This window comes from Phocoena phocoena, chromosome 20, assembly GCF_963924675.1.
Source record: "Phocoena phocoena chromosome 20, mPhoPho1.1, whole genome shotgun sequence".
In the NCBI taxonomy this organism is placed as follows: Eukaryota; Metazoa; Chordata; class Mammalia; order Artiodactyla; family Phocoenidae; genus Phocoena; species Phocoena phocoena.
Window position 1 is genome coordinate 31,406,542 of NC_089238.1, and position 24,285 is coordinate 31,430,826.

The 24,285-nt window shown below is 45.2% G+C and overlaps 1 protein-coding gene across 1 annotated transcript in view; it reads left to right on the forward strand.

Moving 5' to 3' along the window:
* The first annotated feature begins 853 nt into the window (after positions 1–853).
* Positions 854–24,285, forward strand: part of LOC136141040 (liver carboxylesterase-like) — a 38,620-nt gene continuing 15,188 nt past the window's right edge. Inside the window, 7 exon segments of the mRNA XM_065899178.1 lie at positions 854–905; positions 3,803–4,007; positions 7,401–7,545; positions 9,962–10,095; positions 12,026–12,179; positions 19,526–19,630; positions 21,463–21,571. Coding sequence (XP_065755250.1) covers positions 854–905; positions 3,803–4,007; positions 7,401–7,545; positions 9,962–10,095; positions 12,026–12,179; positions 19,526–19,630; positions 21,463–21,571 — 904 coding nt within the window.

Here is a 24,285-nt window from a genome sequence, read left to right on the forward strand (position 1 = left end):
GCCACCCCTTCTGGGCACTAGAACATGTCTTAAATTTATCTTTGTATCCATACTACCTAGCACAGAGGCAGGCATTTGATAAATGTTTGAAGAATGAATAAATAAAGGGAATAATGAATAAATGGAAGGATGGATGGTTAGTGCGAGGGATTATGAAGAGATGGAGTTCCTTTACTATAAGAACATTCTGTCCAAAGATCCCTGTGTGGAGAGGTAATGAATTCCCTGACCCTGGAGGTGTGCAACAGGAGGCTGAGTTAATTGGCAGGAATATTGAAAAGTTAATCCAGGCATCAAAAGGGAAATGGGATGAAATTTAAGATGCTTCCAAAGTGGAAAGCATAGAACTCTATGAAATGGAAGCTCAGGGAAGCTAAGAGATTTGCCTTAAGTTCTCCAGCTGGGCAGCTGTGGAGCTAGGAGTTGCTCTGAAAGTTTTCAAGTTGTTCTGAGGACCCCAGGCCAAAGCCTCCCCTTGTCTAAAGGCCTCTGTCTGCTTGTGTCTGCCTTGGGTAGCCCACAGCACACTAAGGTTAGAGCCCAAGAAGGGAAAAACACTTATGAAACAAGTTGTTGAATGAGTAGGTGGCTATCTGTAATCAGAGAGTTTAATCCAGACTCTTTTGATAAAAGACGGTAAACTCTGGGAGGGCAGGGCTTGGAGGCGCCAACAGCCGCCCATCGAATCTTTGGGAAGGGGAAGAGCTTTTCTGTTGTCTCTTCATCAGGCTATTGGGTGGTGGGGGCAGAGCTGGGGGTGGGAGCTGGACGGGGGCGGGAACTGGGGGGTGGACTCATAAGGCCCTCTGTGGGCACAGAGACCTGCAGGCCCAGAAGTTGCTGTCCTTCCACGATGTGGCTTCTTCTTCTGGTCCTGACCTCCCTCGCCACTTCCACGTCTTGGGGTGAGCCTTCTGAAATGCAAATAGCGGGGGCATCTTTGGAAATCTTCCTGGGGGACAAGGTAGAGGAGATGCGTACAGGGCAAAGGAGTGACAGGCCAGGTTCTGCAGTAGCACGTGCTGTCAGGACTCTGAGTCTCTGCCCAGCCAGCCCCAGTGACAGGAGACAGAGAGGAAGGTAACCGAGCTATGCCACGTGCAGGAGGGCAGCCAGCTAACCTCGCCCCTGGCAGTTGGCAAGCCCCGTGTATCAAGGCAACCCCTTGATTATTAGTCCAGATATTGCCAAAAGTGGGTTAGCAGAATATTGATATCCACTCTGGAGTCAGAGTGTGTGGGTTCGCATCCAGCTCAGCACTTAGTAGCTGTGTGTTCTTCGGCGAGGGATGTCCCTTTTCTGTGCCTCAGTTTTGCATTTCTAAAATGGGGGTGACAACTGTATCTACCTCACTGGGCTGTTGTAAGGTTGAAATGGGTTGTTGTTTCTAAAGAGTGCCTGGAATGGAGAAAGAAAAATAAAGTAATTCATAAATAAAGGGGTTGTTTTAAGATATAGTGTATTAATAGACAGTCTGAGGTGTGGTAAGGCCATGGATCAGGAGCCAACTGCCACTGAAAAGATAGTTTGTTACTCACAGCTCCCCAGAGGAGGGGGTGTGACACCACCATGGTGGGCCAAGGTGAGGCACCCGGTGCATCAGGAGGCAGAGGAAGGAAGGAGGAATTGGGCGCAAGAAGCTTTATCTTGGTTGCTGGGGGGAAGGTCGAGGTGGAGCTGAATAAGCAGGTTTGGGATTGACAGCCGATTGCAGTGGGCTCTGGGGCTTAGGGAGTTCCCACAGTTGTCAGGTACTTGGCCTGGAGTGATTAGGGCAGGATGATAGTGGCCAGATGTGGAGGACCTGATAGAGAAGGTAGTTGGGGTACAGGCTCTGGCACGCTTGAAGGGGAAGTTCATTCCTATCATTAGGGATTGGCGAACTCTGGGAGGGGCAGTCCCTCCAGAATCAGCAAGGCCCCAGATGTCAAGGCATCAGAATACAGAACATAAAAGACCTGATTAATACAAGGGTGCAGCAAGGGACCTCAGAATGCACCTGTGCCATTTTATAGATGGGGAGACTGAGACTCAGAGAGGGAAATGTACATGCCCAAGGTCAACCGGAAAATCATGCTCTGAATTCTATCTCTAACTCCTGAGTCCAGAGCCAGTGCTCTGGCTGTCAGTGCACTGACAGCCCAGGCTCCACTGGGTTTTCTCTTCTTCCTGGGCCTATGACACTGTGAGAGGCCTGGAACTGAGGGTAAGAGCAGAGTAAGAACCAAATTAGGGGCAGATTATTCCCTTACTGCTGTTTACCCGCTGGCAGGGCCACGCCACTTCCACCTTTAGAAAGTCCATACTGGCTGCCTCCATTTCCTCAGTTACCTCATCTGTAAAATGGACATATTAATGTCTACCTAGCAAGGATTTTGTGAAGATTAGTTTAAAGGAACTGGAATGCCCATGTAGCACATAGTAAGTGCTCAGTATACAAACATTACGTATAACACAAGTGGTAGCTGCTGCTGTTACCAGTATTGCCTATACCTCTCAGCCAATCGCCCACTTTTTCACCCTTGCCACCCTTGTCCACTTCATCTCTCTTGAAGGTTATCATCAGATTTATCCGTAAGACCAAACCTGGGTTATTCTTTTCTGTTCTGGCCACATACTTTGAGAGAGAGGTTGACCTTGTGTCTATATCTAAAGGGAACAATTGGGAGGATGAGAGGCTGGAAATTGTTTCCTGTTAGGATGCTTAAACAAACTGAAGCTGTTGAGGACGGACAAGAGAAGACTTGAGGGATGGGTATGAACATGGGTCACTAAGGCTGCCTGTCACATGAAGGTGCAGGATGTCCCAGAGCAGGTAGGACCAGGACTGATGTGGCAGCTTCAGGGAGACGCATTTCAGCTCAGTGAGAAAGAACTGTCTGCTCCACGAGAAGGGGACAGATGGAATCTGAGCCCGTCTCACTCCCTCTGCATGACCGTGCTCAGAGCCAGCAGAAGGGGCCTCTTCAAGCTGATTGTGTCACTCTCTTTTACTCCAGGACGGTTCACTGCTGCTCATTTACCCACTAAATAAAGCCCGAATCACTGGCCTGGCGTTTGAGACCCTCCCAGACATGAACCTGTCTCATCCAGGATTATGTTCCTCCCCCATTACTCTTCCTGACCCAAATGGGCCAATCGCTCTTCCTCAAGCAGGTCTTGCACTTTGCTGTCGCAGAGCCTCACCTCTGCACAATCTCATCTCTGTTTATACCTTTAAGCACCCTCTTCCACCTCCCCTTGTCACTCCTTCCACTACTGCAAGTCCCAGCTCCAAGGTCACTGCCTCCATGAAGCCACCAGTCAGAAGGCCTCGCTCCCTCTTCTGTCTCCTATGGCACCTTACTTGGTACCTCTCTCAGGACACAGACCACTTTCTTCCCAGCAGTAGGGTCAGGTATGTATGTGGCTCATCCTCCACATAAGGCCAGATCTCTGAGAAGAGCAGCCTGCTCTTGTTCACCCTCTCATCCAGCGTGCAGCTCGGCACCAGCGTCCAGTGATTGTTTCTAGATGCTCCTAAGTGTGGAAACTGAATGCCTTCTTCATTCCCAGTGGCTCTTCTTTTTGCATTTATGTCTTATTTGATGCTGTTATACCTCCAATTCCAATTCGCTCCTTCAGATAGCGCTGTGAGTTAGGAAGGACAGTTAGCTTCACTCTCTCTTACATACGAAGAAACTGAGGCTTAGAGAGTTGAGGGGACATTCAAGATCACGTGGCAAAAGTAACAAAATTCACCCAGAATCCAGTTCACACCTTCACCACTGACATGTTCTCATTTCCTCTCAATGTCGAGCAGGGCAACCACCCTCACCGCCTGTTGTGGACACCGCGCAGGGCAGAGTCCTGGGGAAATACGTCAGCTTAGAAGGTTTTGCACAGCCTGTGGCCGTTTTCCTGGGAGTCCCTTTTGCCAGGCCCCCTCTTGGATCCTTGAGGTTTGCTCCACCGCAGCCTGCAGAACCATGGATCTTCGTGAAGAATACCACCTCTTACCCTCCCATGTAAGTCAAGGTGTGACTCTGGCATCTTCCAGTGGGGATGTTAGCCTCAAAGGGACGCAGGAAGGAGCCAACGCGATCCTCTGAGTGGCCCATACTTTGTTCTGGAATCCTAAGATATTGTAGATCCTTATAAACATTTCAGAACTCTCACAGCATTCTAGAGCCATTTATTCAACAAATATTTATGGAGCACCTCCTGTGTGCCAGGCGTGTTCTAGTTTCCTGGGATCCATTAGTGAACAGAACAAAGATCCCACCCTCATGCAGCTTGCATTCTAGCAGGGAGAGACACACTGAACAATATGCAAAGCAATAGGTTATGTAATATGTTAGAGTAGGATAAATGCTTTGGAATAAAATAGAGTTGAGCAGGTGAGGGAGATCAGAAGTAATGATTCTATTTATTCTCCTGTCTTGAACTTTGTTGTAGTTGGGGAGTGAGGTGGGCCAGATGTGTAGGTGGGGAGTCTTTGGGGTGTTGACCAATCAAGTTCCCAACTCCCAGGTGTGACTGTTACCTAGTAAGGAGCAGAGCACTGGTTAGTGTATCCTGGTCACTCTGGCCATGTTGGGCAAAGATGTTGAAGTCATCCCCCAGGACACCTGGGATATCTACACGCATGGATTCAGACCTTTTTCATCTCAGCAAGGCATTTCTGGGAATTTCCAGGGGCCTGCCTCTTCCTGCTTTTTTCTTTTCCTTTCTTTTCTTGTCCTTTCCTTTCCTCTTCTCTCCTCTCCTCTCCTCTCCTTTTCTTTCTTTTCTCTCCTCTACTCTTGCCATCCTCCTTTCCTCCCTCCAACTCTCCCTTCTTTCTTTTCTTTATAATATTCATTGTTTTTATTTCCTGATTGCAAGTGTAATACATACTTATTACAGAAAAGTGAGGAAGTAAAGGTAAGAAAATGAAAATTATATATACTTCTACCACCTAGAGAGAACTGCCATTCATATTTTAGATTCTGTTTTTGTAGTCTCTTACCTATTGCATATTTTATCCCTTAAAATGTAACCACATAAGATTCTGCACACAATTCCAATATTTATTTTCTTTTTTCCACACCAACACGCAATTCTCTGACACCAGCTGGGTGTCCTACAATTCAACTCAATTCTGACACTAACCACCTGGAGACAGCATCATATTATATGGGTTAAAGGCTCAGTCCCACAATACTGCCCTCCGTTTCAGATGATATCTCAAGTCCAAGTTGTTACCTCTGCTTCTGATCAAATGGCTCTAAGTCACAGGTTCCCATGACCCCCTCCTTGGGTTCCATTAATTTGCTAAAGCAACTCATAAAACTCAGGATGCTAGTTTACTCACTAGATTACTGGTTTATTATGAAGAATATTAAAGGATATGAATCACCAGCCAGATGAAGAGATACATAACATGAGGCACAAAGGAGCTCCTGTCCTGCGGAGTTTTGGTCCCAGCACGTTGGCACTTGGAAGAGTTCTGGTTCACCAACCTGGAGGCTCTCTTAACTCTAGCCTTTTGGGCTTCAGTACATGGGCAGGATTGATGAAATCATTGACCACTGGTGATTGATTCAACCTCCAGCCCCTTTCCCTTCCCCAGAGGTCAAGGGGGTGGATCTGAACGTTCCAAACCTGGAATCACATGTGGTTCTCTTGATAATCAGCTCCCATCCTTAGGTAAGGTCCAGAATCACCTCATTAACACAACAAAAGACACATTTATCACTCTCATCACTTAGGAAATTCCAAGGGTTTTAAGAGCTCTTTGCCAGAAATGGGAAGAAGACCAAAAATATATTTCTTATTATATCACAGGATACAGATACTTTGAATGCCTGCTTTGCTCATTTATAAATGTATCATGAACATCATTATATGTCATTAAATATCACAGCCTGACATTATATTACACTGGGTACTGGATAATAATTTATTTACCCAATCTCTTATTTGGGATCGTTAAGTTGTTCTTGATGTTTCTGATAATATAATTAGCACCGTGATGAACATCACGTAGCCAAACCTTTATGCACATTCACAGTATTTTGGGATAAGTTCCAAGAAATGACATTTCTGAGGAAAAGAGTATAACCATTTGTTAAATTTCCTTCCAGAAATGTTCTAACTACACTCCTTCCATTAATATATGAAAACTTTCATTCACCAGACCCTTGCCAATGCTTGGGATTATTAAAACATTGTTTTGACTATTGGATAGACAAAATAATTATCATCATAATTATATAATTTTAAAATTTATTCTGCAATTATCTGAATACTAGGGATGTTGAACTCTCTTTCCCTTTTTTAATTTTTGAATTTCTTCTTTTATGAATAATATGCCCTTTGCCTTGGTGATCTGGGGAAAGTTCCCCCATGATGGAAATCAAGAGGCTGCCTTTGCAGCTCTGACTCTGCCACTTGACAGCTGTTTCATCCAAACACCTCAGTGCCTCAGTTACCTCATTGACATACTGGGAGCAGTCATGCCTGCTTTCTGGAAGTCTGAAAATGTTGCTTATAATGTCTTCAGAAACATAAACACTACATAGTATGGCTCTTCCTGGCTGTGTGACCTTGGGCAGGTTCTGTAACCTCTCTGTGGCTCAGTTTTCTCAAATGTAAAATGGGGATAATAGTAGAACCTATATCATGGAGCTGATCTGAAGATTAAATATTACCAATTATCTCTGTTGGATCTTTAAGATCCATTATTTGGGCAACAAATAGCACTTGACCAGATGGGTTGATGATAGAATCTTAGCATGTCAGTGCTGCAAGACCCTTACAGAAATCACTCCCCTCACTTAGACATGGCAGACTGGGGCCCAGAGCCGAGAAGGAATTCACCCAAGGTCACCCAGCACATAAGTGGCTGAGGCAGGACTAGAATAAAGTTCTCCTAATGTTGCACCACAAATATTTTGTCCTTGACCTGTTGCATGCCTTAAATGTCTAAAAATAGAGTGACTTCTCATGGTTTTTGGAAGTATCCCATGGACTGGAACACCTGGTTTACCTGGTAGAGGAACGTGGTCACCCCACACTCACTATGCAGAGCCCAGCAGAGAGTCAGCCGCGACCAGGACATGCAGAAAATGATCCATTCCCAGGCATGTAAGCAGCATCCTCTTCTTGACACAAGGCATCCTGAAGGCTCCTGGAAGGGGAAGGTGCCAGGCCTTCTCACTATTCACTCTCCCGGGAGACCTTGGTGAGCCCCAGGTCCCTCCATCGTGATCCCCCAGGTAGCCTCCTACGCATTCCAGTGTCTGGAATCTGGTAAGAACAACTCTATTTACAGGCTTAATTCTCCCGGTCCAAGACCTGGCCTGACCACAGGAGACATCTCCTTGGTCAGCTCTTACCGAACTTCAAGAATTCATTTCTCTCCTTGCCTCTCCCAGGTTCTCCCAAGACCCAGTGGCAGGGCAAGTGATCTCAGAGCTCTTTACCAACAGAAAGGAGAACATTAATCTCAGGTTTTCCGAAGACTGTCTTTACCTAAATATTTACACTCCTGCTGACTTGAGGAAGAGAAGCGGGCTGCCGGTAAGCAGTGGGAACAAATGGTCAAGGCTGGTGTAGACTGGAGGGGGATGAAGGCAGTGTTGGGTTGGGGCATCTTGGACCAAGGCTGTTCCAGGGACCCCAAGGCTTTCTTTACCACCACAGCCAAACCTGACATCAGGAAACACAGGTTTTCCACACCTCAGTTTCCCATAGTGACAGACATAGGGCCTCTGGGGGAGTTTGCTGTACATCTGTAATGAACATTTTAATTTTTCTAAGGTCTCTCATGCTAATAGATGGACAAGAAGGATTACTCTTAATTGTTAGATTAGGAATCTGATACCCAGGGTGGCTAAGACATAATTTCCAATAAAGTCAGAGCTGGAAGGAATCTTGGAAATAAGCCAACAACCCAACCGTTCTGTTACAGATAGAGAAACTGAAGCCCAGTGAGGGGAAGGCGAGGTCACAGAGTAGGGTTGCAGGACTAGAGCACGGGTCTCCTGATCTCAAGTCACGCTCTTTGACACACACACACACTAGCAAGTGGAGCCTGTGTGTGGCCTTTCCTCAGCACACAGAGACCTTCTCTGACAAACTTTCAGTGTCTCAGTGTCACAGGTGGAGGGTGTAGAGCCTGGAGCAACAGAGAAGCACTTTCCTTTGCCTTTGCCAACTATCAAGATTTTATTGTAGATAATTTTACTTCCTAATTGTCTTTCGCACAAGCTGATGACCCAGGGAGTCAGCATTTCCAGAATAAATGGAAGCCCAGAGATGGGGCAGCCTTCCAGACTCAGACTGGAGGGTGAGGCTGGTCTGCTGGGAAAGGAGGGGTCAGTGGGGTAGAGACAGGCGGGGTGTGAGCACCCAGCCATCTCCCAGGAACACCTCTGGCACGGTGCCCAGATGTGGAGGAGGGCATCTGTGAACTTGTGACTAGAAGGTGGCCCTGCATATGCTGGGCTCAAAGAGGTGGGGACAATTGTTAATTCATTCATTCATGCATTCATTCATTCCCCTAGTACATACTCAGCGCCCCCATATGCATAGCTAGAATTGGGGGTTAAGAGAAAGGAGGAACATAAAACCATGACCACACAGCCCCTGCCTTCGAGGATCTTAGCATCTGGGTTGCACAGAGCTGGACTAGCTTCTTCAGCAAATCACTGCTGGCCAGCCCTTGGCTCAGCCTGGACTCAGTCCCTCTGCCCGGAGGTAGGCAGGGATCAGAGATGTAGGAGGAGCAGGGGCTCCAGGAACCTGAAGGTGGAGTACCTCTACTATGGACACAGGCTCTGGAACTGCAGGGTCTGGGTGTAAATCCTGGTTCTGCCTTTTATTAGCTGAGAGACCTGGCTCTGTTTCCTCAAATCAGGGATAATCACACACAAGTGTTCAATGATGAATATCAAGATTTATGTCAGTGTCTGACACAGCACACGAGGCAAGTCTTGCTGATGCATTAGTTAGAGTTGAAGGGAAGAAATTCCTCCTGCCCCAACAGCCAGCCTACTGCACTGTGGCCATTGGCTGCCATGTGCTGGGCAGCTCAACATGTGGACTCTGGAGCCAGACTGCCTGGGTTCAAGTCCTGCCTCCACCACCTGTTAGCTGCGTGACCTCAGGGTGGTTAAGTGCCTCAGTTTTCCTGTCTGTGAAATGGGACAATAGTAGTCCCTATCTTGTGGATGGTTTATTTATTTTTTTTTTTTGGATGGTTTATTTTTAAATGCTTAGAGCAGTACTTGACACATAGTTCATGTATGAGTTCTTTGATTTTTTTATTAACAAAATCATTATACTATTATTTTAGCCATTCTCACTTTCTTGCTATGTGAACTCTTTAAATTCAGGGCCATGCATTATGAATTGTCATGTCCACTCTCATCCTTAATTCTTACCACAGTCCCTGGTAGGTTTTCAAATCATATTCATCAGATGATTGAAGACTTCTTAGAGGAGGTGGCTTTTAGGCTGGGCTTTGGAGGATGGGTGAGATTTGGGGAGCAGAGGAGGCAGTGGAAAGGCCTATTAAGAAGAGGTACCACCCAGGGCATGTGCTTCTTGACATGGTCATCATTCACGTGAGAAGTTTATTTCACCACACAAAAGGTAACTAAGGTGAAGCTGAAATAAGCTTCTAACCAAGGGCTGTTGCGTGCGGAGTGTGCTGAGCTGCGTGAGGGGTCCGGGAGTGAGGACTGTGGGAGTGTTGGGGAGAAGATGGTGCTCTTAGCCTTGGCTGTTCCCATGATGATCTCAGCATGAAGAGCACTGGCAGGAGGTGGCACTGAGGCAGGGGAGACAGGCAGGGGCAGCCAGGGTGCACTGAGTGGGGTGGTGGCCTGGGCCACAGCTGGGAGAACGGGTAGATGACCAAACCAGGCAGCCTCTTGAGGTCTTTCCCAGCTCTGCTTCCTACGCCCTGTATGGTTGCTTCCTCCCGATCCAGGTGATGGTGTGGATCCCCGGAGGAGGTCTGATGTTGGGCGGGGCATCAACCTATGATGGGCTGGCCCTCTCTGCCCATGAAAACGTGGTGGTGGTGACCGTTTAGTACTGCCTAGGCATCTGGGGATTCTTCAGGTAAGACACTGGACTCTTCTCATGGCACATTGACCCTCAGTGTGGGAGTGCTAGGACCCCACTCTGGTCATGCAAGCCCTCAAAGGGATCTTTGCTAGGTTCCCTACTAAGACACGCAAGTCCCCTCATAACTGGGCTCTACCTACCTTCTCCTTCCCCAGCCACCCTGGTTTACTTATTTGCATGTAAAGTGCCTAATCTGCCTGACAAACTCCTATTATTCCTGCAAAACCCAACCCAAATGTTACCTCGTCTGAAATGCTCATCTCTTTTTCACCTGTGCTGCCCAGCATGTTGCATACCTATAAGGTGACAGTTAACATACAGCACAGCAGTTAGAGGCGTATACATCTTACCTCATGGGGAAGGAAAGAAGGAGCAGACTCATGTGGGAGCTCCATAAAGTCTTGTAGGTGGAGGAACGGGTGGCTGGAACTTGGAGGCTGTAACGAGCACCTGACTCCAGTGGACACGTCTACGGAGAGGAGCATAGGGCCCACTCACCCCATTTCCTTCGTGGAGTTTGGCACATGCGTGAGCGAAGGCTCGAGTCTCCTCCATGGAGTGTCCGTGGGGACAGGAACCGGACTTCCTGCAGGCACAGTTACTGAGCCTTTTCTGAATGCACCAGCCCCAGGACCTCTTACCTGAGATGGCTGGTGGGTGGGCTGGGGGAGGGGTGGTCATCTCACTGGAAAGACCTATGGGCTGGAAGAGGGCTGTCCCAGGCGAGTTGCGTCCCGGGATGTGTCACCTTCACTGAGACTCCTCATGTCCTTCGCCCGCAGCCAGCGGCTGCTCCCAGTTACAGTATAACTGTGTACACTCCCCCCTCCCTCTCCCCCAGGCTCTCCTCTACCACGTCAGTCAGGGTTTCACCCCGACCAGACACCACACTGCTCTGGTCCAGGTCACCAGCGGCCCAGCCTTGGCAGCAACCGCACGTCACCCCTCAAACCTTTTTGAAAAATTTCCTTCTCTTGGCTCCTGGCCACCTCCTCCCTCATGGCAGCTCCTTCTTGGCCCCTCCCGGACCCTCCCCTCCCCATCTCAGCCTCTGTGTGCATCTTCTTCTCTGTCCCACTGGTGCCCTGAGTGACCTCAGGGGGCACTTCCAGGCTCCCTATTTTTAGCCCATTTCTCCCTTAAAACCCGCAGGTACATCATTAACTACCTCCTGCCATCCCCACGGGACACCTGAGGGCACCTCTCCCTTCCACGGACACACTTAACCCTTGACTCCCGATGCCCCTGCCCCAAACCCTCCTCCTTTCTCCACAGGGCCTCCTGCTCAGCTGCAGGCAGCTCCACCCTTCCAGTTACTCAGGATAAAAGCCTGGGGGCACTTGGATTCTTTTCGTTTTCTCACACCCCACATCCAGTCACCAGCAAATCCTCTTGGCTCCACTTTTACAATATGTTCAAAGCACTCTGTGTCTCTCCCCTGGATTGTTGTAATAACACCTACTTCTATAACCCTGCTATTCTACACCGTGTCTGATCCACACAGTAGCCAAAGTGATCATTTAAGACATAAATGGAATCATGTCATCCCTGCAGTGGCTTCCTAACTTACTCAAGATGACATTGACATCCTTACCGAGGCCCTCAGGGCCCTCTGTAGCTGTAGGTCCTAGGCTCACACTTTTGTTCACTGGATGCCAGGGCCTTTGCATGTGCTGTTTGTTCTGCCTGGAATTCCCTTTGGAATTGTAGAATAGTAGATGCTCCATAAATAGATGTGGGATGGATGTATAGAACGCTACAGCGGAACAATGCTGCAGGATGGGAGGCAGGTGAAGACCCCAGTGTCAGGGCTCTGGAAGCCCAGTCTCTTGCAGAAGGCTCACCCAGACCCCCAGCCCCATCTGTGGTCCTGAGAGCCCTGCTGTGACATGTCTGCTCTCAACCCCACCCTGTTCTCTTACAGCACAGGGGATGAACACAGCCGGGGGAACTGGGGTCACTTGGACCAGTTGGCCGCACTGCACTGGGTCCAGGAGAACATTGCCAACTTCGGAGGGGATCCAGGCTCTGTGACCGTCTTTGGAGAGTCAGCAGGAGGGGAAGGTGCCTCTATTCTTGTAAGTGTTCCTGGCCCTGATGTGGCTACCGATGGGACCCCTTGCAGACCAGCCAGTCTAGTCATGGGACCTGGATTCAAGGCTGACCCTACTCTGTGCGGCATCAGATGGTGGAAAGTTATGGCCAAACTCTCCTTGGACCGCAGGAAGCTCAGAGCTCAGCTTAGCATCCTGGGGCCATATCTCCAGCCACGGCTGCAACGGAGACATTCCTCCTGTCCTGTGTTGGTTGAGCTCTTACTCTCCTTCCTAATCATTTTACTATTAGTACTCACCTCACTCCTCTTGGGAAGTAGGGGTGGGTGTAAATTCTGGATAAGAGGAGGCAACCATGAAGTTGGGAACAATGTCATTATTTGGCTTGAAGCCAGATCTACAATTCAAGGGGACACGAACACTAAGAACAGGTCAGAGGCCTCCTCTGGGGAGGTCTGATGGCTTGTTTATGCTCAGGAGGGAGGGAAGCAGCCTCTGGGGCTGAGGATGGAGCTGGGCTGGGGGAGGAGAGGTAGAGAGAGGAAGGAGGATGGAAGCGGGGATGGGACCCGGGAAATAGAACACAGACATGACCTGGGAGCCTGATGTGGGAATGGCAGTTGGGAGACACCGAGGGAAGCAAAGGTGGAAAACCAGATTAGAAGGCGCTGGAAGCTGTTAGAAACCCTCCAGCTGCCTCACAGTTGAGCAGAGGGTCAGTGCTATTACTGCATTTTAAAAGCATATCTCGGTTTCATAGTGGAACACTCAGAGGAAAATGATTTTATATTTTGTAAAGTGGAGAAAAGGAAAAGTACAGATAATCTCAAAGAAACAAAAAGTCTTTCACAGTCCCATTATCCTTGGATACTCACCATGAACATTTTTTTTTTTTTTTTTTCCGGTACGTGGGCCTCTCACGGTTGTGGCCTCTCCTGTTGTGGAGCACAGGCTCCAGACGCATAGGCTCAGCGACCATAGCTCACGGGCTTAGCCGCTCTGCGGCATGTGGGATCTTCCTGGACCGGGGCACGAACCCATGTCCCCTGCATCAGCAGGCGGACTCTCAACCATTGTGCCACCAGGGAAGCCCATGAACACTTTTTTTAATGTTTACTTTTTAATTATTTTTTTTCTTATTAGTTATCCATTTTATACACATCAGTGTATACATGTCAGTCCCAATCGCCCAATTCATCACACACACACCCCACCCCCCGCCACTTCCCCTCTTGGTGTCCATACGTTTGTTCTCTACTTCTGTGTCTCAATTTCTGCTCTGTAAACTGGTTCATCTGTACCATTTTTCTAGGTTCCACATACATGCGTTAATATACGATATTTGTTTTTCTCTTTCTGACTTACTTCACTCTGTATGACAGTCTCTACAAGCATCCACGTCTCTACAAATGACCCAAGTTCGTTCCTTTTTATGGCTGAGTAATATTCCATTGTATATATGTACCACAAATTCTTTATCCATTCATCTGTCAATGGGCATTTAGGTTGCTTCCATGACCTGGCTATTGTAAATAGTGCTGCAATGAACATTGGGGTGCATGTGTCTTTTTGAATTATGGTTTTCTCTGAGTATATGCCCAGTAATGGGATTGCTGGGTCATATGGTAATTCTATTTTTAGTTCTTTAAGGAACCTCCATACTGTTCTCCATAGTGGCTATATCAATTTACATTCCCACCAACAGTGCAAGAGGGTTCCCTTTTCTCCACACCCTCTCCAGCATTTGCTGTTTGTAGATTTTCTGATGATGCCCATTCTAACTGGTGTGAGATGATACCTCATTGTAGTTTTGATTTGCATGTCTCTAATAATTAGTGATGTTGAGCAGCTTTTCATGTGCTTTTTGGCCATCTGTATGTCTTCTTTGGAGAAATGTCTGTTTAGGTCCTCTGCCCATTTTTGGAATGGGTCTTTTTTTTTTTAATATTGAGCTGCCTGAGCTGTTTATATATTTTGGAGATTAATCCTTTGTCCGATGATTCATTTGCAAATATTTTCTCCCATTCTGAGAGTTGTCTTTTCATCTTGTTTATGGTTTCCTTTGCTGTGCAAAAGCTTTTACGTTTCATTAGGTCCCATTTTTAAATTTTTGTTTTTATTTCCATTACTCTAGGAGGTGGATCAAAAAACATCTTGCTGCAATTTATGTCAAAGAGTGTTCTTCCTCTGTTTTCCTCTAAGAGTTTTATAGTGTCCGGTCTTACATTTAGGTCTCTAATCCATTTTGAGTTTATTTTTGTGTATGGTGTTAGGGAGTGTTCTAATTTCATTCTTTTACATGTAGCTGTCCAGTTTTCCCAGCACCACTTATTGAAGAGACTGTCTTTTCTCCATTGTATATCCTTGCCTCCTTTGTCATAGATTAGTTGACCATAAGTGTGTGGGTTTATCTCTGGGCTTTCTATCCTGTTCCATTGATCTATATTTCTGTTTTTGTGCCAGTACCATATTGTCTTGATTACTGTAGCTTTGTAGTATAGTCTGAAGTCAGGGAGTCTGATTTGTCCAGCTCCATTTTTTTTTTTTTTTTTGTGGTACATGGGCCTCTCACTGCTGTGGCCTCTCCCGTCGCGGAGCGCAGGCTCCGGACGGGCAGGCTCAGCAGCCATGGCTCACAGGCTCAGCTGCTCTGCGGCATGTGGGATCTTCCCGGACCCGGGCACGAACCCGTGTCTCCTGTGTCAGCAGGCGGACTCTCAACCACTGCGCCACCAGGGAAGCCCCAGCTCCATTTTTTTCCTCAAGACTGCTTTGGCTGTTTGGGGTCTTTTGTGTCTCCATACAAATTTTAAGAGTTTTTGTTCTAGTTCTGTAAAACATGCCATTAGTAATTTGACAGGGATTGCATTGAATCTGTAGATTGCTTTGGGTAGGATAGTCATTTTCACAATATTGATTCTTCCAATCCAAGAACATGGTATATCTCTCCATCTGTTGGTATCATCTTTAATTTCTTTCATCAGTGTCTTAACTTTTCTACATACAGGTCTTTTGTCTCCCTAGGTAGTTTTATTCCTAGGTATTTTATTCCTTTTGCTGCAATGGTAAATGGGAGTGTTTCCTTAATTTTTCTTTCAGATTTTTCATCATTAGTGTATAGGAATGCAAGAGATTTCTGTGCATTAATTTTGTATCCTGCAAGTTTACCAAATTCATTGATTAGCTCTAGTAGTTTTCTGGTGGCATTTTTAGGATTCTCTATGTATAGTATCATGTCATCTGCAAGCAGTAGCAGTTTTACTTCTTCTTTTCCAATTCATATTCCTTTTATTCCTTTACTTCTCTGATTGCCATGGCTAGGACTTCCAAAGCTATGTTGAATAATAGTGGTGAGAGTGGACATCCTTGTCTTGTTCCTGATCTTAGAGGAAATGCTTTCAGTTTTTCACCATAGAGAATGATGTTTGCTGTGGGTTTCTCATATATGACCTTTATTATGTTGAAGTAGGTTCCCTCTATGCCCACTTTCTGGAGAGTTTTTATCATAAATGGTGTTGAATTTTTTCAAAAGCTTTTTCTGCATCTATTGAGATGGTCACATGGTTTTTATTCTTCAGTTTGTTAATATGGTGCATCACATTGATTGATTTGCGTATATTGAAGAACACTTGCATCTCTGGGATAAATCCCACTTGATCATGGTGTATGATCCTTCTAATGTGTTGTTGGATTCTGTTTGCTAGTATTTTGTTGAGGATTTTTACATCTATATTCATCTGTGATATTGGTCTGTAATTTTCTTTTTTTGTAGTATTATCTTTGTCTGGTTTTGATATCAGGGTGATGGTGGCCTCATAGAATGAGTTTGGGAGTTTTCCTTCCGCTACAATTTTTTGGAAGAGTTTGAGAAGGATGGGTGTTAGCTCTTCTCTAAATGTTTGATAGAATTCACCCGTGAAGCCATCTGGTCCTGGACTTTTGTTTGTTGGAAGATTTTTAGTCACAGTTTCAATTTCATGACCTGTGATTGGTCTGTTCATATCTTCTATTTCTTCCTGGTTCAGTCTTGGAAGGTTATACCTTTCTAAGAATTTGTCCATTTCTTCCAGGTTGTCCATTTTATTGGCATAGAGTTGCTTGTAGTAGTCTCTTAGGTTGCTTTGTATTTCTGCGTTGTCTGTTGTAGCTTCTCCTTTTTCATTTCTAATTTTATTGATTTGAGTCCTCTCCCTCTTTTTCTTGATGAGTCTGGCTAATGGTTTATCAATTTTGTTTATCTTCTCAAAGAACCAGCTTTTAGTTTTATTGATCTTTGCTATTGTTTTCTTTGTTTCTATTTCATTTATTTCTGCTCTGATCTTTATGATTTCTTTCCTTCTGCTAACTTTGGGTTTTGTTTGTTTTTCTTTCTCTAGTTCCTTTAGGTGTAACCTTAGATTGTTTATTTGAGATTTTTCTTGTTTCTTGAGGTAGGCCTGTATAGCTGTAAACTTTCCTCTTAGAACTGCTTTTGCTGCATCCCATAGGTTTTGGATCGTTATGTTTTCATTGTCATTTGTCTCTAGGTATTTTTTTATTTCCTCTTTGATTTCTTCAGTGATCTCTTGGTTACACAGTAACGTATTGTTTAGCTTCCATGTGTTTGTGCTTTTTACGTTTTTTTCCCTGTAATTGTTTTCTAATCTCATAGTATTGTGGTCAGAAAAGATGGTTGATATGATTTCAATTTTCTTAAACTTACTTAGGCTTCATTTGTGACCCAAGATGTGATCTATCCTGGAGAATGTTCCGTGAGCACTTGAGAAGAAAGTGTATCTGTTTTTGGATGGAATGTCCTATAAATATCAATTAAATCTATCTGGTCTATTGTGTCATTTAAAGCTTGTGTTTCCTTATTAATTTTCTGTTTGGATGATCTGTTCATTGGTGTAAGTGAGGTGTTAAAGTCCCCACTATTATTGTGTTACTATCAATTTCCTCTTTTAGAACTATTAGCAGTTGCCTTGTGTATTGAAGTGCTCCTATGTTGGGTGTATATATATTTATAATTGTTATATCTTCTTCTTGGATTGATCCCTTGATCATTATGTAGTGTCCTTCCCTGTCTCTTGTAACATTCTTTATTTAAAAGTCTATTTTATCTGATATGAGTATTGCTACTCCAGCTTTCTTTTGATTTCCATTTGCATGGAATATCTTTTTCCATCCCCTCACTTTCAGTCTGTATGTGTCCCTAGATCTGAAGTGGGTCTCTTGTAGACCGCATATATATGGGTCTTCTTTTTGTATCCATTCAACGAGCCTGTGTCTTTTGCTTGGAGCATTTAATCCATTCACGCTTAAGGTAATTATCAATATGTATGTTCCTATTACCATTTTCTTAATTGTTTTTGGGTTTTTTTGTTGGTCCTTTTCTTCTCTTGTGTTTCCCACTTAGAGAAGTTCCTTTAGCATTTGTTGTAGAGCTGGTTTGGTGGTGCTGAATTCACTTAGCTTTTGCTTGTCTCTAAAGCTTTTGATTTCTCCATCGAATCTCAATGAGATCCTTGCTGGATAGAGTAATCTTGGTTGTAGTTTCTTCCCTTTCATCACTTTAAGTATATCATGCCACTCCCTCTGGCTTGTAGGGTTTCTGCTGAGAAATCAGCTGTTAACCTTATGGGAGTTCTCTTGAATGTTATTTGTCATTTTTCCCTTGCTGCTTTCAATAATTTTTCTTTGTCTTTAATTTTTGCCAGTTTGATTACTATGTGTCTTGGCATGTATCTCTTTGGGTTTATCCTGTATGGCACTCTCTGTGCTTCCTGGACTTGGGTGGCTATTTCCTTTCCCATGTTATGGAAGTTTTTGACTATAATCTCTTCAAATATCTACTCGGGTCCTTTCTCTCTCTCTTCTTCTTCTGGGGCCCCTATAATGCGAATGTTGTTGCGTTTAATGTTGTCCCAGAGGCCTCTTAGGCTGTCTTCATTTCTTTTCATTCTTTTTTCTTTATTCTGTTCCGCAGCAGTGAATTCCACCATTCTGTCTTCCAGGTCACTTATCCGTTCTTCTCCCTCAGTTATTCTGCTACTGATTCCTTCTAGTGTATTTTTCATTTCAGTTATTGTATTGTTCATCTCTGTTTGTTTGTTCTTTAATTCTTCTATATCTTTGTTAAACATTTCTTGCATCTTCTCAATCTTTGCCTCCATTCTTTTTCTGTGGTCCTGGATCATCTTCACTATCATTATTCTGAATTCTTTTTCTGGACGATTGCCTATCTCCATTTCATTTAGCTGTTTTTCTGGTGTTTTATCTTGTTCCTTCATCTGGTACATAGCCCTCTGCCTTTTCATCTTGTCTATCTTTCTGTGAATGTGGTTTTTGTTCCACAGGCTGCAGGATTGAAGTTCTTCTTACTTCTGCTCTCACCATGAACATTTTGATCTGTATTTTTCTAGTGTTTTTTTCCATGACCTACCCTATCTATCTGTGTATCTATCCATCTATCTACATATTTATCAATCTAGCTAGAATTTTTAAACACAAACTTTCCTTAGCATTATAAAACAACATAAATATTTCTCTAACCATTAAGCACTCTTTCATATTTTTTATGTGTATAGTCAAGAAGTATTCCATTGTAAGAATGAAAAATAGTTTATTTACCAAATCTCATAATATTGGAACCTTGGGTTATTTCCAATTTTTACTACTATAAAAAACATGAGCATTCTTAGAAACTGTTGTGTACCTCCATGTTCATTTTCCATAGGATAAATTCTTTTTTTAATTAATTAATTTATTTATTTATTTTGGCTGCGTTGGGTCTTTGTTGCTGTGCGCGGGCTTTTCTCTAGTTGCAGCAAGCAGGGGCTACTCTTCATTGGGGTGCGCAGACTTCTCATTGCAGTGGCTTCTCTTGTTGTGGAGCACGGACTCTAGGTGTGCGCGTCAGTAGTTGTGGCACACGGGCTCAGTAATTGTGGCTTACGGGCTCTAGAGGGCAGGCTCAGTAGTTGTGGCACACGGACTTAGTTGCTCCACGGCATGTGGGATCTTCCCAGAATAGAGCTCGAACGCATGTCTCCTGCATTGGCAGGCAGATTCTTAACCACTGCACCACCAGGGAAGTCCAGGATAAATTCTGAGTAATGGAAATGGGGAATCAGAACTGTGCTTTAAAGTGTTGCTAGGAATTGCTGAGCTGCCTTTCAGACACTTTGATTGTTATAATCAGTGTGTGCCACACACTTCCTGTTTTGTCCTTCACTCTGCTCCTGGCTCCTTCCAGCTGAGGTTTTCTTGCAGAAGCCAGGCCCCATGGTCTCCAGGGGAACAGCCCAGGACAGGGCTGTGGATGGGGGTAGCTCTTGAAGACCCCTCCCTGTGAGCATAAACTCCCTTTCTCGCCACCCTCCTCCCAGGTGTTATCTCCCCTGGCCAAGAATCTCTTCCACCGGGCCATCTCTGAGAGTGGTGTAGCCCTCACTTCTATCCTGGTCAAGAAGGACATGAAGGCTGCAGCTAAGGTAAGTCTCACACTGGACTGTCCCCACACCCTTTGCTCTGCTCTCCTGGAGTTGTCAGGGGTCTTTCTTGCTGTGGGAGCCAGTTGACATCCTCAAAGAATCACAGAAGTGAGGGTGGCTGATCAGGGAGGGCAAGGACACGCCTCATCCCACCTCCACCTTCTACTGCTGAGCAAACTGGGGCAGAGAGCAGAAGCACTTGCCAGCGTCAGCAAGTGATCAGAGCAGAGCCGGACTCAGGCTCATGACTCTGGACTGCCAGCCCCATGCACGGTCCACTGACCATATTTCCTAAGGGAGGGGTGCTAGGCTGGATGTGTCTGGTGGACTGTCATTGTGTCTTGCCTCTCTCAGGGTCTGAGGTCTGGTGAACTCATTTGTACCATGTGGGCCTGGAGTGGTTCCTCCCTGGGAGCTTGTGACTGGGGTGGGTTCCTGAGAATTCATTCATTGCTTCATTCATTCATTCAACAGATAGTTTTGGTACAGCCTGACATCTAGCTTCTATTCTCATGGAAGAGATTAATGATTGCACAACTTATAAAATATCAATTGTGACAATAGCAATAGAGGAGAGATACCTGATGTCATAACAGAATCCAAAAGGAGCGCTTAGTCCAGTGGACGGGGGGAGGTTTTCAGGAAAGGCTTCATGAAAAAAAGTGATCAATGAGTTGAGATGAGAAGGATGAGCAGTAAATTACTTGGTAAGAAAAGAATATCCAGGAAGAGGGAGCAGCCTGTGCAAATGTCCTGTGGCAGGAGCAGGTATCTCAACTGAGAGAGAGCGAGAAAAGCTGCTGCGGCCAGAGCAGAAAGAGCAGACGGAACCTGGAGTGAAGTGAGGATGGAGCCATCGGCAGGGCCATGCTGCAGAGGACCTGGTGAGGACTTTGTCTTATTTGGAGAGTGTTAGGAAGCCAAGGAAGGGTGAGCAACAGGGAGGCTCTGCTGAGGGGTGTGCGCTGGAGTCACTGATGTGGAGCGTTTCCGTCGGCTGTGAGAGCTGGTTAGGTGGATGGGTGGGGGCAGCAGCCAGACTTAAAGGGACTGACTGGTAAGCAGGAGGGGAAGAGATAAGACACCAAGAATTTAAAAAATTGTTGAGACTGTTTTTCAGAATTCTTTGGCTATTAACAGCAGAAGCCCATTGATCAGGCTTAAGTCAAGAAGGGGGAGTTTATTTAAAGGAAACAAAGGTGGCAGAAATGGTGCTGGATTTTGCTGTCACACAGGACCAAAAATTGGCAGAATGAAGAATCCAAGACTCATATTCTTGTGCTCTCTCTCTCTCTCTCTCTCTCTCTCTCTCTCTCTCTCTCTCTCCACTCTACTTCTTCATGTCCCTTTTTATTTAATTTTTCACCAAATACATACTGAGCATTGATTGTATGTCAGACAATGGACCAGGCTCTGGGCAGCCCATGTGCACTCTCCATGGTCCCGCCATCATGGAGCCTGATTTCTCTCCTTCCGCATCTTCCCCTCTGGCTGCACTTTGCAAGTGTCTAGCCTGAGGCCAAAAGGCTATTAACTGGATCAGCTGAGATTTGAAATTAGTGGGATTCTGGATTCCATGCTCTCAAGCTCCACTCCACGCTGCCTCTCTTTAGATGTTCAGCTTTGAGATCATTGTGTCCACTTGAACAGAGATAAGGCAGCAGAGGCTGAGGAGTATAATTGGCACGTCTGGGATCCAGGACATACTTGTCTAGAGTATCTTCGCTACCATGTGTTGACTTTAGAAATTGAGGTTGGAACAGAACACCTCTTTATTGATGGAGGGAAGAGACAGGGCTCTTGAATTCTGCTGTCACCTGTGATCTCTGCAGAAAATTGCTGTCTTTGCTGGGTGTAAAACCACCACCTCGGCTGTCCTCTTTCACTGCCTGTGCCAGAAGACAGAGGACGAGCTCTTGGAGATAACGCTGAAGATGGTGAGTACATCCACTCTCATAGCCACACAAGCTCCCCGTCCTGTAAACATGGCCCCAGGCTTCATCATTTCAGCTGTCCCCTTGCCCTGGAAAAACTACCTGGGAGAGTTCCTCACCTCTCAAGAGCAGTGTCAGAGCTCTGGATCTGAATGGGGAATTTCCTTCTTTCTTTTTTATTATGGAATATCTCAGATGTTAGCAAAGACAAAAAATAACGTAATGGGGCTTCCCTGGTGGCACAGTGGTTAAGAATCCGCCTGCCAATGCAGGGGACATGGGTTCAATCCCTGGTCCAGGAAAATCCCACATGCCATGGAGCAACTAAGCCCATGCACCACAACTACTGAGCCTGCGCTCTAGAGCTCGTAAGCCATAACTACTTAGCCCGCGTGCCACAACTACTGAAGCCTGCACGCCTAGAGCCCGTGCTCCACAGCAAGAGAAGCCACCACAATAAGAAGCCCATGCACTGCAAGGAAGAGTAGCCCCTGCTCACAGCAACTAGAGAAAGCCCGTGCTCAACGACGAAGGCACAATGCAGCCAAAAATAAATAATTTATTTTAAAAATAGTAATAATAACGTAATGAACAACTGTGTAATAACTCCTCATATCTATCAAAACTTACTTTTTCCAATATTGTTTTCTGATAGATTTTTTATATGTGACTATTTTCTTTATTGTAAATATATATGTGTCACATACAATTTACCATTTTAATCATTTTAAGTGTACAATTCAATGGCATTAATTTCATTCATAGTACTGTGCAACCATCACCACTATTTCCAAAAATTTTCATCATCCCAAACAAAAAATCCCTACCTCTTTAAACATAACTCTACCTTCTCTCCTTCCCCCCAGTCTCTGGAAACCTCTAATGTACTTTCTGTGTATGAATTTGCCCATCCTAGATTCATTCATATAAGTGGAATCTGATAGATTTTTAAGAAATTAAACATTACACATTCTCAGAGGTGATTACCATCCTGAATTTTGGGGAATGGGGTTATTCAGAACAAAGCTTTTCAGAAAGATTGTCACAATTGTCTTGGTTAATTTAGAAACCACCTCAATTATAATGCAGTGGTGGCCCAATTTTCTAGATTTTCTGCACATCTGCCTCAGTAGTGATTCTCACATAATCGTATATCTACCCATTCATCCATGCAACCATCCATCCATCTATTCATCCATCCATTCATTCATCATCTTATTATACATCTGTCCATCCACCAGTGAATCCAATTCATCAGTATCTTTTCATCAATCTAATATCAATTTATCTATAACATTCATTCATCTGTTATCAATCATTCATATATCTGTATTTCATCATCCATCTCTCTAAAATCAGTGATCCATCCATCACCTAATCTGCTAGCTATCATCCATCTATCCACTTATCCCCCCAATTCAATACTCCAAGTATTGACTAATTCCCTCCACCCATCCATCTGTCTTTGCTAAGTGTATGGGGGGAGGTAACAGCGTGGGTGATGCAGACATAACTGGATATAGTCCCTGCTCAGAAGGAACTATTCAAGGAGAAACATGCCCCTATACTTAGTGGATTAAGTGTGGTGGGAATACAGAGAGGGGATGCATTCATTATAGTAAGCAGGGATGCTTCACAGAGAAGGTGACATTTCAGGATTGGTGGATGGCTATGGTAGTGGGTCATCACAGGAAGCTACAGCACAACAGATACCCAGAGATCACCACTTATAAGATCCGCTTATAAGGGGAGAGTCTGGACCCTGGACCCCTGAGGATGCTCCTGGACCCCCAGCGGCCAGCCTCCAGCACTGGAGTCTGCTCTGTTTCCAGGGGTTAAGTCCAAGGTAGCCTTGGATCCTGGTTTCTCAGGCTCAAATAAGGTGACCAATGTGCTCAAAGATAAAAACACAACTGTTTTCTGATGCCTGGAAAGAGGTAAATTTATTTCAGCAATTCTCCATGTGGCACAAGAGATCCGCTTATAAGGGGAGAGTCGGTGACTTTGGGAGAATCCAGAGAACCTAAGAGCCCATGTTATCCTGCTGAGATCTTCTGAGATCACGTGGAAGTGTTTCCATGATTATCCTCTCTCCCCAATAACACACGTGGGTGTGCACGCGCACACACACACACCTGGATTGCGGGGCTACAACCCATAACGGAGGGACCCTTACTGGGACTTTCTGCATACTGGTCAGGACTGTTAGCTGCAGTGTCACAATGAAATCAGCACAATCTTGGTGAACTCACAACAAAGAGAAGCGTGGGGTGGGGTGAATTTCAGTGAGCTTGTATGAGTCAGGATTTTCTAATGCAGGAGGAGAAAACTCATCTCGAAGTGACTTGAGAAGAGAAAGGTGTATGTTGTAACAGAATCTTCAGGTAACTAACTGAAAAGTCCAGGAGTTGATGGTTTCAGGCATGTCCGGATCCAGATGCACATATGATATCATCAAGACTCTGTCTCTATCCCTCAGCTTTTTACCTCTCTGTGTTGGCTTCACTCTCAGGCAGATTTGTCCCCTGGAGAGGTTAGACAACAACAGTATTCTAGACTTACATCCTATCTGCTTAGAAACCCTCTTTCCCAATAATTCCAGCAAAAGTTTTGGGTAAACTCTATTGAACTGACATGGGCACATGTCCATCCCTGAAGTAATCCCTGTCTTCAGGGAGATAGTGCACCTCAGGTCACATATAGATGCCTGGAATCGTGGAG